This window comes from Siniperca chuatsi, linkage group LG4 (genome assembly GCF_020085105.1).
Source record: "Siniperca chuatsi isolate FFG_IHB_CAS linkage group LG4, ASM2008510v1, whole genome shotgun sequence".
Classification (NCBI taxonomy): Eukaryota; Metazoa; Chordata; class Actinopteri; order Centrarchiformes; family Sinipercidae; genus Siniperca; species Siniperca chuatsi.
In genome coordinates, this window is record NC_058045.1 from 20,536,462 (window position 1) to 20,556,022 (window position 19,561).

At 40.8% G+C, this 19,561-nt stretch overlaps 1 protein-coding gene across 7 annotated transcripts in view; it reads left to right on the plus strand.

Annotated features, from left to right (window-relative positions):
• The window catches only part of fgd4a (FYVE, RhoGEF and PH domain containing 4a), a 59,359-nt gene that overhangs the window by 8,803 nt on the left and 30,995 nt on the right, over window positions 1-19,561 (plus strand). The window contains exon 1 of one of the 7 annotated variants that reach the window (XM_044193415.1): window positions 18,771-18,948. The exons of the other annotated variants lie outside the window; for them this stretch is intronic. Coding sequence (XP_044049350.1) covers window positions 18,882-18,948 — 67 coding nt within the window. The 5' untranslated portion in view covers window positions 18,771-18,881. Of the gene's footprint in view, window positions 1-18,770; window positions 18,949-19,561 lie in introns of those variants that run through there. 7 annotated transcript variants of the gene reach the window in all.

The following is a 19,561-nucleotide window of genomic DNA, read 5'->3' on the forward strand; positions in this document are numbered from 1 at the left end:
TGATAAACCAGTCTCTGATAAGGTCAGCAAAAACAGTATTAAAATAACGTCATCTTGCTAAAATCCTTTGATCCTTCGTGTGTGTGTGTGTGTGTGTGCTGTGCTCACATGCTCACAGACACACAGATACTGTCACATGAAAATAATAAAGTACTTATCACTCTCAGTGATCTCTCTCAACTCTTATTGTTAATTCAGGGTGGATTATAGTGGGATTTATTCTGTGTTTACTGCGAGGAAAGATGAGAAAGATAAGGTGGATAATGAAAGCAACCAAGCATCTTCTATGCTAAGATGGTTTTCAAACACTCTCAGTAAACTAATTGTTTAATCAATTTGGTCTTCAGATAAACACTGTTGTCTGGCCGTGTTATTATACATCTCGCAGCGCTGCTCAGGACAGACTCTGCACAGTCAGCATTGATTTTAGCAGGTTGTTGGGTTTTTTCAGGGGCAGATTGACAGCAGGGATGGCACGATGGTGTGTGTGCCAGGCTGATTATGGGAGCCAATCCAAGGTGGGTTGTTCCTGTGATGTGGGGGCAGATGCTGACCCGTTGCCTGCCATGCCCTCATGACGTATGTGCCCTGCTGCTGTAGAGATGGAGATTTAGCCTCTGTACCTTGTTTTGTAGCTTTTGTTCTTGTGTGTGTGTGTGTGTGTGTGTGTGTGTGTGTGTGTGTGTGTGTGTGTGTGTGTCTGCAGACAATACCCATCATTCATCATTGACCTTCATAATGTGCGTGGTACAGGAGGAGAGAGTCAATGAAAACAGCGAGGGTTCAAATGCAGTGTGTGCATGGCAAATGTATGTGTGTGTGTGTGTGTGTGTGTGTGTGTTTGCTGGTGAACATGCACTTGTGCATGCATTTTAAATGATGGGGGTTTAATTAATGATGTGTGTGTGTGAGGCCCATGGTTCTGTGCTTTAAGAGATGTGGTGGGTAATGGCCCGCCCGGAGCCATGCTGCTCTCCTCCCTTCTCCTCTCTTCTAAGGCCAAAGAGAGAAGAAAGATGGATGGTGGAAAGAGAGGTGGACTAGAGTGGTAGGTGGATGTGATACAGAGGCAGGGGAGTTTGCGAGGGGGGAGGGAAATGCCAGCTGCAGTGTAAAGAAGGTAGAGAGAAGTATGAGGTGGGCAGTGTGTATGTCTGTGATGAGTGGGAGGAAGGTAGTGAGGCATAAGGAAGGAAAGGAAAGAGGAAAATATATGCACATATATCATGTTACATGCTTGAAAGTGGGTTTACAAAAATAAAATAGACCATTTGCAATGCATCGAGATGAGGTTTAAAAGCTAACTGAATCAATCAAATTTGAATCCTTCAAACTCAAAATGAACTGAAGACTGTTCTTTTCATTTAAACCCTACAGACACAGCTAAGAAATATTTAAAAAGCTGAGTGGTTTTGACAAGTTGAATGTCAAAAAATGTTGATGTGCTCTCCATTCTGCAGAGCCAAACAGGAGGAAAGAGTGTATCCCGGAGGAAATTCTCAAAAAATCTTACATACACACACTGAGCTGTTGTCATTTGAGGCTTTAGTTTTCACTTGAAAATAAAAGTCATTCTTTGGACTAGTGCCTTAAAGCTGCACTAATTATTTTTATACTAAAAATGGATCAAATTATTTTGTGTTAAAGGGGTTGCTCATAGTGATGAAGCCATCACCCTACCCTGCAGTTGCCCTTATCTCTATGGAGCATTTTAGTGCCTGTCAGCTTGTTGTTTTGGTTTTCCGGCCCACAACTTTAGTGTTTTGGTTCACTTTAAGTATTCTCATCCCCGTTCAGCTGTGGCAGGCAGATGTTTTCAGCAAAAAAGCTGAATGCTACCTGCACAGCACTAAACAGCAGACAGACAAAGTCAGCAACTAGCTGGTGAGCATAGTGGAGCATTTACCTACTAAAGAGCCAAATATTTTGTCTTGATGGAGAGCAAATCAGAGCTAAAAGCAGAGTAAATATTGGATTTAGGTTCATTGAATGCGTAGAAACACAACTCCAAATTCACACTAATGTTGCTCTGCTTCTGCTGGATCTGCAATCAGGCAAATTTTACAGACACATTCGCCATATCAACTTTATTCAGTGATAATATGTCAATGTTGTGTTTACAGCTTGGTCCACTGCCCCCAAGTGGCCAAAACAAATCAATGAATGCAGCTGCAGTTGTGTGTTGGGTGTTGTTGTTTTGTTCCTTTTTAGAGTTTACCTTTTTAGAATTGTAATACTTTTAGCAATAATCAGATTTTATTTAAATGGATTGTGGGCACAATGTGAGATTTGATGCACAGAATCTACTTAAAGAATCAGCTAATTGTATTAACTCCTTAACGTTATGAAAGCCAATATCAGCGCAGTACAAACAGAATTGAAGCAATATTGTTTTGACTTATTACACCTCCATTATTAAGTATATGTGTACAATACAGTATTAAATCAATAGGTGGAAGCCATTGAAAATGAACTTGTGTGGAAATAATAAAAACACTTGAGTGTGAGAGAGAGGGAGGTAGAAAAGAGACCATAAGTCTCAATTAAATAACTGCTATTACGTTGTCCCTCAAGCTTGATCCCACAATGAGACTCAATTTACACAATTTATTGGACTGTTTCTCGTTTAATGATGTCTGCATGTGGGGGCATGTAAGAGCTTCAGGGTCACCCAAGTGTGAAGAGGAGAGTTTGATTCTGGGGGAAATAAGGTGCACAAAATGTCCGACACGGTGGTCTTACATGATGTGTTTCATTACTTTTGAATTTTAACTGGCTACCAACAGAGGGAGTTTAAATGAGTTTGTGCATGTGTGTGGAGAGATACAGAAAGGATTCTTTAACGTTCTTTGACGTTCAGTGTGTGACAACAGATTCATCTGTGGTTGCAAAGCAGCAAGGAAGGGCTTATCTACCACCAAGCAGAGTGTGCATTGTGCAAGTGTTTGATTGCATTTCTCATACCAAGCGGTGTGTATTTGAGAGTTAGTGCCTTTTTCCGCATTCATTTGTCTGCCTTCTCGTGTGTGTGTGTGTGTGTGTGTGTGTGTGTGTGTGTGTGTGTGTGTGTGTGCGTGTGCGTGTGTGTGTACACGCTTTGTGCATGAACCTAGTGTAAATAAAATCTATGTATTTGTGGGTTGTCATCATGACGGTAATGCCCGTATATATGCCTGTGCACTCATTTCAGATTGCATATTGTATAGAGAATACTTAAGCAGGCCCATTGCTTACTGTCTGAAAAACCAATATTTGTCACTGCTGGCGCTAGCAAGGTAAAAGGAACACAGGGGATGGGACCCAAATGTAGACGCCAGAGGCCAAACTAGTGCGGTTCAGTGATTTTATTCACACAAAACGGTACAAAAGCTTACAGGATGGTGAGGCAGGCAAACGTCAAATCCATAGAGCAGTCAAATACAAGCAAACAAATCCTGCGCCTTACTGGATTTGAAAGTCCAATAAACAGGCAAAGGGTCAAAACGCAGATAAAGCAGGGAGAAACAGAGAACCAAGACATGAAGCACACGGCAACATAACGTTACAAACTGGCAAGGAACAAAGGAAGGGAACTGGTATATGTAGTGAAGGGTCATTAGGGAATGAGGTGCAGGTGGGGAGATAAGTGCGAAAGCTCAGGTGACTGCATGGCTGATGAGAAATCAGAACAGGTATGTGGAGGTAATGAGAAAAGGAGGGAAAGTCTGAGGACATCTGGTGGACATCTAGATGAAAACATTGCCTGGGAGAAGTGAGCAGGGGATGGAGACAGGGCCCGAGGGGAACTAAGAAGCAGAGTGTGACAATACCTCTGCCATCCTGCTGATAATAATCAATGAATGTGTTGGCTCAGAAGTGGTTTGACTGGCTAATATAATGTTCAAATGTTCACCACACCCCAGATGCCTGACATTCTTATGAGAGTCATTTCCTAGTTACATAGTGCTCAGCTCTCCACGTGCAACCACTGTCAAAAAAAGCCAGATGTAAGTCTGTAATTTTCACATCAGTTGTGATATTTCTCTACATACCGTCACATTATTAACATTTTTTTCCCAAATAACCAAAATGAGGCTGAACATTGCTGGGTCATGTGCTGTCACATTTACTCTCAGCTCCTACTGTGCAACAGTCTCACTAAAGTTACACAAATCCTGCAAGTTTTTAACAGAGTTAGCACCAATTAGGTTGAAAGCTGACAGGGACAGTACATTAGACTAAATGTAACACTGAGTTTGTGAGCAGGTTTCTTTTATATCCCAAATTGTCACTTTTGGTTAGGACAGTAACTGCATTCCTTATCTAGGTCCCAAACCACTGTGTCTAGCCTTAGATGCTAACATCACCATATTACATTCATAGATTTCCTCCAGTTTTAAGTTTATGTTCGCCTAACCTCTTGAACCCTCTGATTATTCTCTTAAAATTACTTTTATGGAGCCAGCAAAATTCTATGCATGCAAACAACCATGTAAAACTGGATACTTAAAATTATTTAAAGAGATCTGTCGCTGTAATGCTACAAAACATTCACAGTTTGGTTTGATCTGTTTTGGGTAAAGAAAACAAAAGATACATTCATTTTTCATTTAATTTGAAAAGCATTAATACTGGATCTAGATATTGGCAATAATTCCTGCTTGTAATTATCAAGGCAGTCAAACTTTTGCATAGAGACAGTACGTAATCTAAAAGAAAACAAAAGCAATATCAGTGTCGCTCAAACTTTATTACAAAACTATGTGCACTTACAGGAACATTATAGCAGGGCTCAAGAATATCATCACATATCTGTGTCTACACATGTAGGTTGTTGTTTTGGCCACATGAAGGACTTGCACCTTAGTGTGTTTTAGCCTACCTCTAGTAACAGAAACACTCAGGTGATGCTGTTGAAAATTAGTTAGTGTGTGATGTAGATATTTCCAGAGACGTTACATTACCCGACTTCGGTTGAACAGTTTTTAGATACAATTTTCATCTGATCTATTACTCTTCATCCAATGTTGCAATTTACTGGGAAACCATATGATCCCAAACATGGCATCAGGGGCTCATTCTTTTCGTTTGTGTTCTCCATAATGATGACTAAGCTGCATAAATTTGCTAATCTGACTAGCATGATTTACATGGCATACTTCTAAAATTTTCTTTTTGGAACTTGCACTTTTGTATTTTTCGCACATAGCTAGATTTAGACTTTAACTACACAGTACTAAATGAATAAGAATGTCATTATTTGGTCCGTAGGGTTTATTAAAATGAAACCAATTGTGTTCCTGACCAAACATTCCTTAACGGTTTATGACGTATCTGCGTACCCTGACCAGTGTTCTACAGTAACGCAGTGCTATGTGATTACTTTTGTTAGTAATAAATGGTGAAATTCTGTAATTATATTACACATACTAATCCCAGGAAAAGCACAGTTAATTTGGGCGTGGCTTGTCTGCTGTCTTACTGGGAGTTTGTGCGTTCCAGGACAGACTGCTGCTGGACGAGTAAGCTTGGGGCTGGAGGTGTGGAGAGACTTTTATCCTCTACCAGAAGAGGAAAAATGTGCCTCCCGGTAACTCAAATGCTGTCTTATTTGTTACATGTTGTGTCATCTTAGCTTCCAGCTAGTCACTGGTAGCTTTGCTATACATTCAGTTGGTGCGCCTTCAGGACTTTTAAAGTCCTGCATGGCTAAGCTAACGTTAGCTGTTGACGGTCAGTAAATACCTCCTAACCATAGGCTGCCGGCTATGTTAAATCAGAATGTCTTGTTTTCTATTTCTACATGTGTTAAATATGTGACAAACAAGTTTACTTTTGCTGTTGAGTAATTAGTAAAGTCAAATGAGTTAATGAGAAATATGTAATTAATCCTTTATTACAAGTTTCTCAAGTAACTTTCCTAACACTATTACACCACTCATTAAAACGCAACAGAAGTGCTGCATGTCATGTCTGTGTTTACCATGGAATCAAATTGATAGCTGCACCTTGTCTTCTAATACTGAAGAAACTCTGACTGACTAACTCAGTCCAGCAAGGAGTCTTTTAGATTTTTCTGCCTTTTGTTTGAATTCCTTTACTCTCCTGTTGCTTATTAATGTCAGGTTTTTAACTGTTGCTGTTATAGGTCCTAAAAATGAGCTAGATGGACCCTATAGCCTCAGAGTGTGCATGTGTGCATGCATGGCTGCAAGCTGGCAGCTGTAGCTTGGCTACAACCAAGTGGCTGGCATAGTGTACAGGAACATCTGCACTGAGTATAGACTGGAAACCCTGAGGTCAAAGTGGGAAACACCTCCAAAGGTGGTAGAGAATGACCGGTCCAAGATCCTGTGGGACTTCCAGATACAGACTGACAGAATGGTAATGGCGAAACAAACTGACATCGTGGTGGTGGACAAAAAGCAGAGGAAAGCCGTTGTGGTTGACGTGACAATACCAAGTGATGGCAACATCAGGAAAAAGGAACATGAGAAACTAGAGAAATACCAAGGGCTCAGAGAAGAGCTGGAGAAGGCCTGGAAGGTGAAGGCAATAGTGGTGCCCGTGGTCATCGGAGCACTCAGGGCAGTGACCCCCAAACTGGAGGAGTGGCTACAGCAGATCCCTGGAAGAACACCAGACATCTTGGTCCAAAAGAGTGCAGTACTAGGAACAGCAAAGATACTGCGCAGAACCCTCAAGCTCCCAGGCCTCTGGTAGAGGACCCGAGCTCGAAGGATGAGACCACCCGCGGAGGGTGAAGGACAAAGTTTTTTATATGTGTGTGTATATGTATATATGTGTTGGCTGCGGCAGGTCATTTCATGTAACTGCTAAAAGGATTTCGTTTTAATGAGCATCCATGTCCGGCACTGGTTATAAAGGGTTAACAATAAAGGGTGCATTGAGTCATTATACAGCCCCAGGCTGAATTTCCAGCTGTGGTGAAACATTAGAAATTGGGAAGTGAGATGAAAAAGTGAGAGAAGGAGATCAGTTAGGAAGAACTGGCTTAAAAAAAGGGATGATGAAAGTATAAGGTAAGGTTAAAAGGAGAAAAAGAAAGGGGGGAAAGATAGATGCAATGACAGAGGAGAATAGAAAGGAGATCAGGACTGTGATGGCTGCCAGTCTGAATTAGAAAAGAAGGACAAAGTGAAACTCTGACAGTTTCTTCTCAGTTGAATGCCCGAGGTGTGACTGTGTGTGCTTCGTATTCAACCAAAAGCATGTTTCTTCACACAACTTGTGAAAGCAACACTTCTCTCTATGTGCCACTGTAACACTTACCTGTGCCTGTAGATCATTTTCGCAGACAGGTCTGACAATATTAGAACAACTGTCTCACCATGTCAACACTCCAGCCAACCACAACAGAGATCTGCCTGCTCTGTAGTCTGCTGTATTCTGCTGATGAGCACAGTTGTGAGTGACAGTGGACTAATAAGGTAGAAGACACAAAAGCAAAAAAAAACAGCAATACATCTACTGCATCTATTTATGAAAAGGCGCTCTAGCAGTCTCAACAAGGTATTTACGTGAAATTCATTTTTGGTATTTTCTTATTCTTTCACCTCAGCTGGAGCCTTAAAGGTGCTACTGATAACATTCAGCCACTAGATGACGCAGTCCCCCTCCCCCCTTCCATTATTTTCCAGTGGTTGCCAGTTCGTTGCACAACCTGCATATTTCATGGTCGAGTGGAGTGAGACTCAGACAGACTCAGTCACAGTGTTGTGATCATAATTTTTTTTTAGGAAAAGTGATACTTTTATTCAGCACCTTTCTAACAGATCTGTGGATGTTTTGTTTTTTTTACATTTGTCTACATAAAAATGTTATCAATAAAACCTTTAAGTGGTTCTCTATGGGTTGGTGACATTATCTGACTACTTAGGCTTATGAAATCAGATAAAAAACCCAAATTTTAAAAACACGCATTGTCATCAAGCTAAAAAAAATGTGTTAGTTCCTGAAATGGAGACATTTCACAAGAGCTGTAAACTGTACATTTGAACTTGACTCATACAATACTTCAGGCTTGAGATGGGACTTGACTGCTGTGAGACTTTCATGTTTCATGACAGAAACATTCATGTTCAGAAAAGTGAAATATTATATATTCATGGAAATCCATTTAACAGTTGTGATGACATTTTACTCAAAACCAAAAATGTCAACCTCATGGTGGCGCTAGAGGAAAAGTCAGGGGACCATCCATAGAGCCATGCTGCTTTCATGTTTTCATGTTTTCAAAAATCTAAAAGATTTAACAATGAGTCGTAATTGGCCTATGAAGACATGTTATTTAACTAAACCCCAAAGTTTTGGCTGAAGTGCCTCTACCCTGAAAAAATGTCTCTAGAACATGAACAAAAGTATCGACATGGGCAGCGCTGGGAGGGGGCACAGTTGGATAGATCTACAACCAATCAGAGCAACAAAACATGTGACGTTACGTAGCTCTGAGCGACGAGTCGGTGCTTGGTCCGTTTTTAAAGCAGGAAAAAAATGGCGGCCTGGTCACAAACATTTGAGGAGGGAAATAGGCAATGCAGTAACAGAATCCTAATTCATATTTGATCAGCACTGCCTAGTTTGACAGTTTGATCTATGTTTCGTGAGCCTGGTGGACAGACTTGCAGACTGGACGCAAGCGCAGACCTACAACCAATCAGAGCAGCGAAACGTGTGACGTGACTTTTCAAATAGATGGGGGGGTTGGTTGGTGACGAAAGCTACCACTATACGTCACCAGCCTCCAGATCAGCCAATAGCAAAATTCAATTGCATTAGCCAGGTTTCAACCTGTAGGGGGCAGTCGCTATGCACATTTATAACACAATATATAGAATTCAAATACTTTGCACTAAAATGTCAAGATTTATATTGGGTTTCAGCTGAAAAAAAGTGGTTTGGGGTCTTAGTTACTCTTTAAGGACTTGAGACTTGTTTTGATAACACTTAGACTTGACTAAGACTTGACTTGGATTGACTTGGGAATTGACTTGGACTTGCCCCAAAAGACCTCTATAGACAGCTTTAGTTTTCACAACATGGAATTGGACATAAAGAATATCTACATTTTTTTGTTCTTTTTGTAAATATTTATCCATGTACTTCCTCTTTGGAGTGTGTAACCACTGATTTGGTTGTCAAGGGAAAAGAGTGGGTGGCCACTTCTCCCACTACCTCCAACCTACATTGTGCTACTCTGTGCGAACCCTGGAAGGAAGGAGTCCAAAACACATCACACGAGCCACTGAGAGACACTGAAGATCACAAATGTTAACTGAGATTCTATAAACCTTTACTTTAGGCTTGTACTTTATTACACACGGATCAATTCTTCATCATCTCTCTCTCTCTCCAGATGCCTTGTCTTTCTTGTGTCACCCCCTCATCTCTCTTCCTGGAGGGGGTTGTTTTGTGTCACGCTCAGCACCTATATATCTGCTGTAGCCACCAGCAGCAGCAGGGACAGCAGATGAGTACAACCATTGGCTTCTTCCCCTCTCACTGGCCCTCCCCTCATCCAACACAATGGGACTGATTGTCCATGCGACACACACAGGCACACACACAGAGGGGGCTTTACTCTGGGGCTGAGTGCCGCTCCCCCGCCATATGCCCCATCTCCGCTGGAATGTGATTATCTTCACTAGCCATAGAGAGGAATGAGGACAGGGTAAAAGAAGAGAGAAGCATCAGAGAAGATAAGACGGGAGGTTGAGTGAAAGGGGCGAATCAGTCTGTCACTGCAAGTGTGTGTGTGTGTGTGTGTGTGTGTGTGTGTATGTGTGTGTATGTATGAGAGAGAGAGCGAGAGAGGGAAGGAAGGGAGGTTGCAATCAATGCAGCAAGGTTTTCACTCGAGCCTGAACCTACCAGTGCGAGCGACAGAGCGCAGAGAGAGAGGAGGGAGAGGTCTTTTCACTTCAGTCTGGCAGTGGATTTTAATTTCTTCACTGGACTCCACCTCGCTGCTCTCACAGGACACAACCTCCACTCAGGTTAGTGCTTCTCTCTTTTTAGACTGGTTTACCAACCAGCACCGGAGTGCCCTATCCATCCAGGGCACAATGCAGCCTTGGGGCGTTGGGTTAAGAGAACTGATAGACAAAATGTGGGTGGTTCATGACCACAGAGAAACTGAAACGCTGTTTGCTATTCTACACACACAGACACACGTTGTCGCCTGCTGAGGCTGATGGTTAACAAAGGGGGGAGCACACATCGCAAAAGATAAACCCTAGATCTCACCACAGGATGTTCCTCTGGTGCTGTAGCTAAGTATCGTAACGGTGATTTTGTGTGTGTGTGTGCGTGTGGGTGTGTGTGTGTGTGTGTATGTGAGGGAGCTGTGGGTACTCTAAGCAGTGGGAGCTATATTGAATGGAGGGGACTATTAATTTTCTTTAAGGCATTATTTACTGAGCCTCTCAGCTGCAGGCTGTCTCAAGATATGCACTACAGATCTGCAAATCACATATGTGCGCGCACACACACACACATGCTTGTGCAAGTAGAGGCTACTGCTACTGACTTAACTCTGCCATGATTGGCATAATGTGTCTCAGCTGTCCACAGTGAGCTGTGGGAAAATATGCAAGTCTGTGTGTGTGTGGATGCTTGTATGTGTGTGTGCATGTATCTGTATATTGTGGCTTGCTGTTCCTGAACCTTCTGCAAAGAAAACTATTTTAAGTCACTTTGTCATTACGGCTGAAATAAATCTCATCAATCTCTTGATGATATATGTAATCCTAACTGCTCGCAGTTGCTGCACTCTGTCTTGATTCCTAACATCAACAAAGAAAAATGGGTTTGTAAATATTATTTATAACATAATAAATTGTTGCAATAATTATTTTTTTTATTATCCGACAAATGAAAGAGAAAATATGCCTCATGCTTTTTTTCTGTTTCAGCTCAATCTCCCCACTCCCTGCTGTGTGCACTCACTGTAACTCATTTGTCTAGCTATCTCTGCAGTTGAAACCATTAACTTTATCTGCAGCAATATATTTTCTGTAGTGCTTCCTATACTCTCTAAGCCTGGCTTCTCATACAGGCAGGCAGTGGCAAGGTGTTATCAGATCCTGCTGTTTGTGCTGCCATGGAGGTAACCATCAGCGGCTCTTATTCTAACAACGCTGGGTCTGTGTGTGATCCCACTGAGGGGGTTCCTCCAGGATCAAGGAAGTCCCTGCAACAAATACAAGATCTCAGGTGGAGACAAAGGGTGGTTAGGAGAGGCTTCTGTGGCTCAAATATTAATCAGTAAGGAGCATTTTAAGGAGAGACTTGTTGTTGTCACTGTAAAAGTTGTCATGGGGCGCTGGGGTTTGGTATTGCATTATATTGTACTTATCTATTATCTATCTATGCAGATTTGTAGGTTTAATGATCTACAACATGTCCTATCCTCGTCATCTTCTACCTTATAATGTCGAATGTAGTGGAAATGTGATAAATATCTGAGATACAGAGTTTACATCTTAGCTTGCAGTATCACTGATCATGGGGAAGAGAACCTGTTGTGTAGGCAGCAGGGTACAGGTATGTGATGTGACCAAACAAGGAATTAAAAAGGAGAGAGAGCGTGTTGTTTCTAAAGAGAAGCTAAAAGGAGGAAGTAGTGCTTTTCACAGTGAATACTAATGTACACAGAAGGACACAATCTTTACAGTCTGCTTCTAAAAAAAACCCATATCCTCACATTATGGCTTGTTCTTGCATTTTTTAGCAGTATCTGTGTATGAGTGTGTACGAGTGTACATAAGTCCCGCCGTGCCATGCTCAGTCAGCAGCTGCATCATCGTGGGATTCGTACTCCTCATCTTCCCTGCTTCCTTTCTCTCCCCTTTACTTCTTGGATTATTTTGTGTATTTCTTCATCTTCTCTTTCTCTAAATGCTAAAGTAAAAACGCAGTGTCATTTCCCTGCACAGGCTTCAATGGTTCAGTTTGTGGCAGCCAATCATCTTGTCGTTTTGTCCTCTTTGTGTACAGTGGTTTGACTTTCTGCTGAGTCTCCCATGACACAGACCAGAAATGCTGATACTGTTTGGCACATGTCAGATTAAGTGCTGTACGTGTGTGTGTGTGTGTGTAGCAGGTGACTCAGTTCATCTACACTGTGGGTTTAAATATGGACTGTGCTGATCTGGTGGAAGAGAAGATTTGTGTCAAAAATGAGGAAGAGACAACATCATTTCACCTTAAGTATGATCAGTTAAAGAGGAAGTTTGTCAATGTTTGTCTCTTGTTCTTTCTGCCTCATTAGTGCCTCAGCCTTGGCTTCAGGCTTGCCTGCAGGCTTGCTTTCAGGATTGCAGGGTTTTCTGTGCATATGAGAATATGGGCTCCAGTGCCTCCAGTCAGAGGGGCTCATTCATACTGAGCACAATGATCCTGTTTGAGCCACAAGTTTTTACCCATGCTGTTTGATTGGCATTATATTCAGCATCTATTTACTTCATCCATAATGCATTGAGTCAAATCTGCTTAGCATTAATGAATCTCTGTTGCTTACTGTTTCCTCAATGCATTGGAATCAATAGGAGATAAACAGAGAGGACATTGAAATAAAGAATTCATCAGAAGTATTTTAATTTGAACTATGTGTTAAATTAATTGACTGTTCACTAAGCAACACCTGCCTTTGTTATTGTTGCCATGCCTGTCAAGCTTTTCATTCTCGGATGGCACATATGCATTTTACAATAATAACAGTGGCAGATTTACCACTCAAAATTAATAGTAATTTTTTAACCTTTTGGGTCCTTGATTTCAGAAAGAGATAGATAAAAGCAAGCTTCTCATTTCTAGCTGGTAACCATGGGATTTGCAGATTGAAATAACACTGTCCCTTGCAGATTTAATCAGTTGTTGCTAGTTAGCTAATTAAGCTAACACTAGCTCCATGGTTGAAAACATCATCTCCGGCTGACTTTTTAATGTTTCAAGGTGATTCATTTTAAAACAAGATCCCTGTAAATATGCATTTGATGGCTACACACATGATATCGAGCTAAAAGACTGAGGATAAAGCTGCATGTGCGAGGGAAAAAGTCAGCATCCTCACCAGCTGATGATCCATGTAAGAAGACATGGAAATAAAGAAAGAGCAATAAAGAAAGAGCTTTGTTTTTGTTTTGCAGTGTAGTTAGTCCTAGTATTATGACAAGAAACAAGAAAAAAAGCAATAAAATGGGGGAAATATTACTTAAAATAAGCAAAATTATCTGCCAACAGAACAGGAAAATTTCACTTGCCAAGATTTTTAAAACAAGTAAAAATATCTAGTCTCAAAGAACCCACAGATATCTTAAAACTAGTGTGGCCAGACTAAAAACAAGTACATTTGTTAAAGAAAGAAAAGGTTTAAGAATCATTTTCTCAATATGTAAGAAAATGTGCTTAAATTTAGCAAATACTAGTGCCATCGTCTTGAAATAAATCTATATGTTTAGGAAATATATTTTAAAACCAGTACAGTTACAATAAAAACAAGTACATTTGTCTAGATACAAAGAAAATATTTAAGAATTATTTTCTCTATATGTAGGAAAATGTGCTTAAATTTAGCCTCCAGTGCAATTGCAATCATCCTGAAATAAGGCTATATACCCTGGAATTTACAGAGAAAAATAGCATGTTGTGCTTAAAATAAGTAGATAAGTAAGATAGTAAGATAAATGTACTTGTACTACTACTGGAAATGAGATTGGCTTGCTTAAAGAAAGAAATGAATCTCAATACATTTCTTTTCACTTTATTAAGTACTTCAGAGGCTGCATATGGGCAGATACAAAAACAACATAAAGGCCATTGGTGGTCAAGATGAAAATTAAGACCCATGGCAACAAACGTAACAGTGCTTCAAAGGACCAGTGTGTAAGATTTATGGGGCTCTATTTGCAGAATATAGTGATAATATTCATAAGTATGTTTTCATTAGTGTATAATCACCTGAAAATAAGAATTGTTGTCTTTTTCTTTACCTTAGAATAAGCCGTTTTTATCTACATAGGTGCGGGTCCCACCATGTTGCACCGCCATGTTTCTACAGTTGCCCAGAATGGACAAACCAAACACTGGCTCTAGATAGGACCTTACACGTTTTTACACGAGCTTCACAGCCACCTTAGTTTCTCCTACACGGCCGGAAGGAGAGGGTGAGGAGAGCGGTATTCAAATGGTTGCAAATGGCAATTTCCACTAGATGCCACTAAATCCCACACACCGGTCCTTTAAAGCTTATAATAAACAACAAACGCCCTGCCTATTTGGTTGGTGAAAGACGCAATAACACACCATGCGATATATCACACTGGCATACATGTCCTCTTTTGGGAAGGTCACCAGAGGCATGGTTCCAATGGCCGGTATGCAGTTGGTTTCACACAAAATCACGACAGGGCTGAAGAGTGGTCTAACATAGCTCTGTTTGAATGCTTAGCATAGGCTACTAGATTAGATGTAGTCTTCATTGTTTGTTTTTTCAAACAGTATGTTTCAATTTTAATGTTACAAAAGTCTGTTAGGATGAGGACTATACAACCAAAACCAATGTGTTTGGCGAATGTAACACTACCTTGGATAACAAGTTTTGCTGGAGTTGCTGGATTATACACTTCCCAAAATAAAGAGCAGGACAGAGTTGCTAACATTACCCAAAACTCTAATATAGTAGCAATTTCCACACAGTGGGAAATACTACAAACGGGATGTGCTATCGTGAACTGAGCTTTTATTTATTTTTATGTAACCTCTAACCACACAAAATATGAAATACTCCTTGGTCTTGAAGTGACGCTGAGTTACAATTGTTGGTAGTAAGCTAGTTAGCAGGACACGCTAACATTTGCAGCTTACATTAGAGCTGATAAACATACTGCTTAATCCATTTCGTACACTTTTGCTCAACGTGCAGAAATCCAGAGTTTAACAGGTCTAGTTATCGTTGCTAAGCCATGATTGGACAATCATTGTTCGGGGGAGGGGCTTAGCGAAAGGTCAGTTAGGTTAAAGTTTTATAACAGAACAGATTCAGTCAAAGTTTTTGCTGTTTTTCAGGGTAAACAGTAAAATACTCTAGGCATAATCATCCCTGCAAATGATTCAGTCACTGTATAACAGAAATCAGCTTTAAAATACAAAATATCTGTCCACCACGACCTTTCACAAAATGTCATGTGCTGCCACTCCTCATGTGTACACTCCTTCTGTTGTGTCTCTATGCCTCTTACTCAGTGCATAAGAATATTGCCTAGTGCATGTCTTTGTTTTCATCATCGGACAGCATGAGTTGTAGCCGTCATCAGATGAGTAATAACAACTTACTCATTAGCATCAGTTTGTGAGAATTTCTCATGGGTTTATTTTTGGAAATGGAGCTGTACTTTTAAGTTCAGGAAGTCATTTACTTTTGCCGAGCAGATGGAAATTTTAATGGTTATTTGTAAACGTTTTGCTTAAAATGGGTTGCATGAACATCTAATGAAAACATAGCTAGATTGTAGGAAAAAATACCCTCGGGGCATGTGGCTCTGCAGGGTTCAACTTCACTGAATTAATACAAATATCAGAGTGCAGCTGGTGTGCTTGAGTTTACTATAGTATATTGCTTTTTATAGACACATTCTGTTTGCTTTTTTGTGTGTTCTTTACACACAGAGTAATGGTCTTTTATGCTGGATATAGGTCACTTTCACATATCTGCGCTTAATCTGTAAGACATTTCAAACCCATTTGGTTTAGTCTTATCATAAAAGTGCATGCTGTGAATAAGCACTGTTGTCCATTTATGAACAGGCTGGTCTGCTGGGGCCCAGTCAGACGTGGTGATTGGGTGGACAAGATATTGATTGACACATTTGGGAGCTCCTGCCCAGCAGCTGTGATCTGTTTTCCAAGGTAGACAGGCAGGTCACAAGGGTTTGGAGGAGGAGATGGAGGGAGTAGAAGGTGATAGAGAAAGAGACAACAGGCTGAAAAGAGGTACAGTGAAAGGGAGGAAGTAAGAGAGATAGTGGAAGAGAGAATGACTGTTGCCTGTCGATGTTATCGCATACTCCAGTTCCAACAATCGATCCCTTTCTCAGTACCCAGTGATCAGAGTCCACTATCTCTACATTGTTGTTTGGATCTCAGTCATGGGACTCTGATCAAGCTCTTTCTCTCTGCTACTATCTCTATTTTTTGTACAAATTCACTCAAGGTTTCATACCTGCTTAGAACAGTTATGGAACTTAATGTGTCTGCCATCTGATATCCAGAGCATGTTTAAATATTCACTTATGGTCATCCTTCTCTGGATGATGATTATCACTGCAGTGGCAACCAAAAAACATCAGTCTTTCTTTCCCTCTCCTACTTTCTGTATGTGTTCTCTTTAAAGTAAGGACAGGAAGTGTTAAACAGGGGGGGCGCCATTCAGGTTCAGGATCACAGCACGCCCATTTGCCCACTTGGCCAGCCCTCATTAGACATGGGCCAGAGAGCATGTTCAGATCATGCTAAAAGCTTATCTTCACATGCTGGGGCCATGTAGGGAGCATGCTGGGAACCAGAAAGTAGATGGAGCGTCAGCAGACGATGTATGAATTTTATGAGGCACATGTTTAAGTTAGTGGAATGTGAGGGAGGGAAAGTGTACAGACAATTCTGTAGCTGAAAAGAAAGAGTTTCTGAAAGACACTCTGTTGTATTTGCTCAGGAAGACCCACAATCCACTGCTCAAATTTACTAACAACTAATTAGATCTGCAGTTTACACAATACCATACCACTAGATCAGTGGTTTCCAACCTTATAGGCTTGTGACTACTCATTACAAGTTGTGGCCTTAATGTGGAGATGAACTGAGAGCATTCTTCAAAAGATCATTAGAGGCCTGAAAAGGAGTTAAAGCATCAAACGGCAGACAGACACAGTGAGCCACTAGCTGGTGAACATGGTGGAGCATTTAGCAGCTAAAGACCCAGCTATTTCCATTGGGAGTTGGTACAGACCAAAACAGAGCTACAAAGAAAGTGAATATTGGACTTGCCCACAATGCTATTCTTGCTCCGTGTTTGCGGCATGTGTAAATAGGCAACTGTTAGGCAATTTGCAGTGTGATAATATTTCAAGCTTGTTGTGCTGCCCCCAAGTGGCAAAAAAATCAATTACTTCTGCTTTGAAGCGACTACAATCAATATTTTTTATTATCAACGGATCACATGGCTACTAGTATGCAAAAGGGGTTGGTCGTAGTGATGAAGCCACAGACAATTATTATCTGACTCTGCAGATTATTGTTTGCATATTCCGGTGCACAACTTTAATATTTTGGTTCACACTTACGGAACTCTTGCATCGTTTTCAGCCACAGCAGGCAGCTGTTTTCAGCTAAAAAGCTCTAACAACCCACTGTACGCTACCTACCCACTACCAAACAGCAGACACACAAAGTTAGCGACTAGCTGATGAACATAGTAAAGCATTAAGCAGCGAAAGAGCCAGATATTTCCCTCTGGAGTTAGTGGAGACCAAAACAAAGCTAAAAAGAGAGTAAATATTGGACTTATATTTGCCAGGTGGGAACCACTGAAGTAGATCACCATAAGACTTTGCTGATTGGCTTATATGGAGAGTAAACTACATCATATTTCCATGTTTGCTCCCTGTGCTGTAGATGGTGGTCTCATCTGGTTGCCTTGACCACATAAAGGCTTTACAAGGCCTTTTAATTTTCACTCTATTATGTTTGTGGCAGAAAACCATAACTCTTTCGTAATTGTCCATTATGGAGGCACAGGACAGAAGGGAGACAGACGCATCTGGTCCCATTCAATAGCCAATCTCTTCTGTGTCAAGCATGAAGACCTCAGACATGTGCTCACACACACACGCAGAGACACACACATTATCACCAGCATGAACCTCACTATGATTAAAGGGGTGTGACTTAGCATATTAATACGTTCTTCTTTTCCATTATTTATGAGTTATATTTGAATGGTAGTTATCTCAATCTAGGGCAGCCATGCAAATGAAGCTGAGGTTATTTTGCATTCTTGTGTCCTTATGGTCGGAAACTGTCTTTTTTTATATTTAATAGTATCTATTTCTCATCATTATTGGATGATAAGTGCAGAATTTAATTTCAGAATCTTTGTGTGTAACATTCATTTCTGCTGCAGTATATGAGGGCTGAGATTAGGTTAAAATTGGGCTTTGGGGGGGTTTGCGCAGTCAGATTTGTGTAATACAGTTAGCATGTGAAAAATACAGTTAGATTATTTGGCTTGACTGCAGATGGTTAAATATTAACTGTTACGACTGGTTCATTTTCATCTTTCTCACGTTTCCATTCCTCTCCCTCCTTCCTTCACCTTTCCTCACCAGTGATTTACAGTGTTTCCACCCCCTCCTTTGGTTTCTCATCTTTTCCCGTTCGCTCCTCCCACCCTGGGGTGACTTTGTCCTTGAGTGCTGGCTAACCCTCAAAACATTACTACTGGGGCGCCCCGGTAGCTCGCATGGTAGAGTGCGCACCGCAGCATCCCGGGTTCGAATTCAGCCCGCGGCACTTTGCTGCATGTCATCCACTCTCTCTCTCCCATATTTCTTGTCTGTTCCTATCAAATAAAGGCTAAAAGCCCCCAAAAATAATCTTTAAAAAAATAAACATTACTAACCTCTTGAAGGACTCCTCCCATTCTCTTCCACACCTGGTGACTCTAGTTTCCTAGAGAACCGGTTTGTACAGTAACGAGGCAGGTACTCTGAAGGTTTGAAGGGTATACACACATGAAGTAACCAGCTGACGGGGAAACTTGTGTCTGAAGAAAGGACAGTAATTTCCTTATAGATGCTAATAAAACTGAGTTAAAGAGACATTCTGAGATGGATAAACATTGGGTGGTTGACAGGACGGGGAAAACCCAGCTGTACTGGAGAGGAGTGCTCAAAGGTACTGTAGACATGTTTTGTTCCGTTAAACAGCCTGTCAGTTCAAAAACAGTAGTATAATACAGTTTGTGTTGGTTTCAGTAAAGAGATTAGAGATGAGCCGTCAGTGAACCACTGTGAAAAAAACTGGAGGAAGTGCTGGTTTTAACACAGAAACCCACACACAGGTGCTGCCAGACAAGTGGATACATCAGCGTGGGTGCAGTCACATTCCAAACATTTTAAGTACGTAGGTTGTCTCTTGTGGGGAAACCATGTAGATAATTAGTCATGACTTGTTGAAAGGTGAATTGAACAGAGTCTATTTTAAAGACCTGGTGACTACAACTACAACTATTTTTATATCAGCCTGTGTGACATGTTAAAGTACCATATGCGAATATGCTATCTGCACATAGTGTACTGGTAAACTGGTATTTTTTACATTTGGGAAAATTATCCTTTGGTTGGAATAGACAATGATTTGTTCTTTCTGTTTAATGTTTAAAAATGCTTCATTTTGGAAATTCTTTTTTTGTATGCGTTTAGTTTTCGTTTCCACGTTATGCTCAATTTTTTACTGTCAACAAATCTTATGAAAAGACCATAACCAGCAATGAATTGATCCTACTAAC